The sequence below is a fragment of the Micromesistius poutassou genome (genome assembly GCF_964030765.1).
Source record: "Micromesistius poutassou genome assembly, chromosome: 1".
NCBI classification, from domain to species: domain Eukaryota; kingdom Metazoa; phylum Chordata; class Actinopteri; order Gadiformes; family Gadidae; genus Micromesistius; species Micromesistius poutassou.
Window position 1 is genome coordinate 11,495,595 of NC_140271.1, and position 2,223 is coordinate 11,497,817.

Below are 2,223 nucleotides of genomic sequence, written 5' to 3' on the forward strand. Positions count from 1 at the left end.
CAGTTATATTTTATTTGTTTTTCCTCCAGTGCATATACTTTAGTTATAAGCGTCGACACAATTCGATTGAACCAGCCTCCGTCTTCCTCCAGCAGGTGTTGGGAGTTTGGAGAGATGAAGGCACGACTACTTAGGATTTATTAAAATAGCTCTTATAGACTCACACGAGACCTGGGGGTTAAGAGTCGCATATACACCTCACTGGACAACGTTAATACAACAGGATCGTATCCCTGACAACAGTGAAGGAGGGAGAAGGGGGGGGGGGGTTGAGTATATTTTTTATACTCATACGTTTCGAGTGCACAGTAGAAGAGGGGTGGGGGGGGGGGCGGTGGCGGGGACTAAAGTGACACAGCACGACATGTGACAGCACAACAAAAATAATAATAAACACGGGCAGGGGTGTGTTTGTGTGGAGAGGGCGGGGGGGGGACAGGGGCTGGGGGGGTATGTGATGTATGTGATGTGCCCATGTGCGATGCAGCAGGGGGCTGGTTGGAAAAAACATCTGGGCTCGCTGGACCACGTCGTAGTCATGTGATGATGGGGTGGAGTGGGGCGGCTGGGAGACGTCTAGTAGGCGTGGTTCGCCACATAGAGGGACTCTCCCCCCGCGGCCCCCTTGTCTCCGGTGGACACGTACTTGCCCTGGGAGGCCAGGTTGTTGTTCTGTAGGGGGGGGGGGAGACAAATAAAACAGTTAGATGAAATGAACGATGTTGGACGACAGTTCGATTTCAGTTAGATGAAAAGCGAGTCTCATCAGTGATTCTGTCTCTCTGCAGCTGTCTCCTAAGTCTATTGTCAATTAGGCGTTATATCAAACTAAACTTAACTTGACTTAAAGCTATAAGACTCTCAAAGTTGCTGTGGAAATGTCAAAAGGAGAACTTTCAGTCAGAGGTGCACGACTCTAATGCTGATACAGAAAAGCTTTTCAAGATTACAGCAAGATAATCTTTAACTTGCGCGATATGTCACAACCTATGATTCACTTTAGGAGGCACTTAAAAAATAGGACTTAGCATTGTGCAGCGTCTTACCCTAGCTATCTAGTTGTATACGGGGAATGGGTTAACCTAGCACTTGTAAATGCTTAGCACCTGTTTCTATGAACGTCTTTACTGTACCGACCATGATATATTGTCGTTTCTCTTTCTTCTGACAAATGTACTTAAGTTGTAAGTCGCTTTGGATAAAAGTGTCTGCTAAATGCCCTTAATGTCAACTGTAAATGTAGGAGGCAACCGCAGAATCCACACAGATATTCGTTGTCGTACAACCAACATCCCACAGAATTGATGACATGGTGACCCTTGACCCTTGACAGCTCGTGAGAGAACCTCCAGACCTCCACACTCACCAGGGCTCTCTTGATGTACTCCTCCTGGCAGGCCTTGCCGTTCTCCTTCTTCCCTCCCCAGGCTTTGAGGGCTGAGGCCTGCAGGGCGCGGCCGTAGGAGAAGGTGAGGGCCCAGGGCCGGCCCAGGGGACACTGGTTGATGGCGTTCAGGTTGATGGAGGCCTCCTCCTCGCTCTGGCCGCCGGACAGGAAGGTCACGCCTGCAGATAGAGAGGGTCACGAGTTACAACGGCTCATGGAGAAGAGGTTTTATCTGATTATTATTTTGATCATTCTTTAGATATCTGCAATAATTTCAACTTAATTACTACCCGGTCAAGCTAATAAACGTTGTCCAATTAACTGAATATTTAATGTTAATATCCTGCTCCCCAACTAAAATTAATATCCTGCTCCAAATCTTTGCCAAAATTCATTGTCATAGTACATCATGTATTTCTATTTAGTATATTTATAAAGTGATTTTCAATAAAATATTTTTTACTAGTTTACTCAAGTACATCTTTCACTCCTACTATCATCCATTCATCTACCATACATCCATCTATCATTCATCCATTTATCCATCATCCATCCATCTATCATCCATCATTCATCTCTACATCGATTCATCCATCCATCCATCCGTCCGTCAGCCTCACCTGGCACTGCGGGGGGCACGGTGCGGCGCAGGGCGGTGACGGTTGCCATGGCGACCTCCTGGGCGCTGTATTTCCTGGAGCAGGAGTGTCCAGCGGTGACCATGTTGGGCTTGAGCAGGGTGCCCTCCAGGTAGACGTGGTGGTCGGACAGAGCCTTGTAGACGGCAGCCAGCACCTGGAGGCAGCACAGCATCATGTTAAAAACATCACTCACAT

The 2,223-nt window shown here is 47.5% G+C and overlaps 1 protein-coding gene across 1 annotated transcript in view; it reads right to left on the reverse strand.

Annotated features, from left to right (window-relative positions):
• Nucleotides 1-2,223, reverse strand: part of LOC311413918 (fructose-bisphosphate aldolase A-like) — a 7,238-nt gene continuing 5,015 nt past the window's right edge. The window contains exons 6-8 of the mRNA XM_084488900.1: nt 2,008-2,182; nt 1,367-1,566; nt 1-672 (exon numbers count right to left, since the gene is read on the reverse strand). Coding sequence (XP_084345026.1) covers nt 577-672; nt 1,367-1,566; nt 2,008-2,182 — 471 coding nt within the window. The 3' untranslated portion in view covers nt 1-576. The remainder of the gene's footprint in view (nt 673-1,366; nt 1,567-2,007; nt 2,183-2,223) is intronic.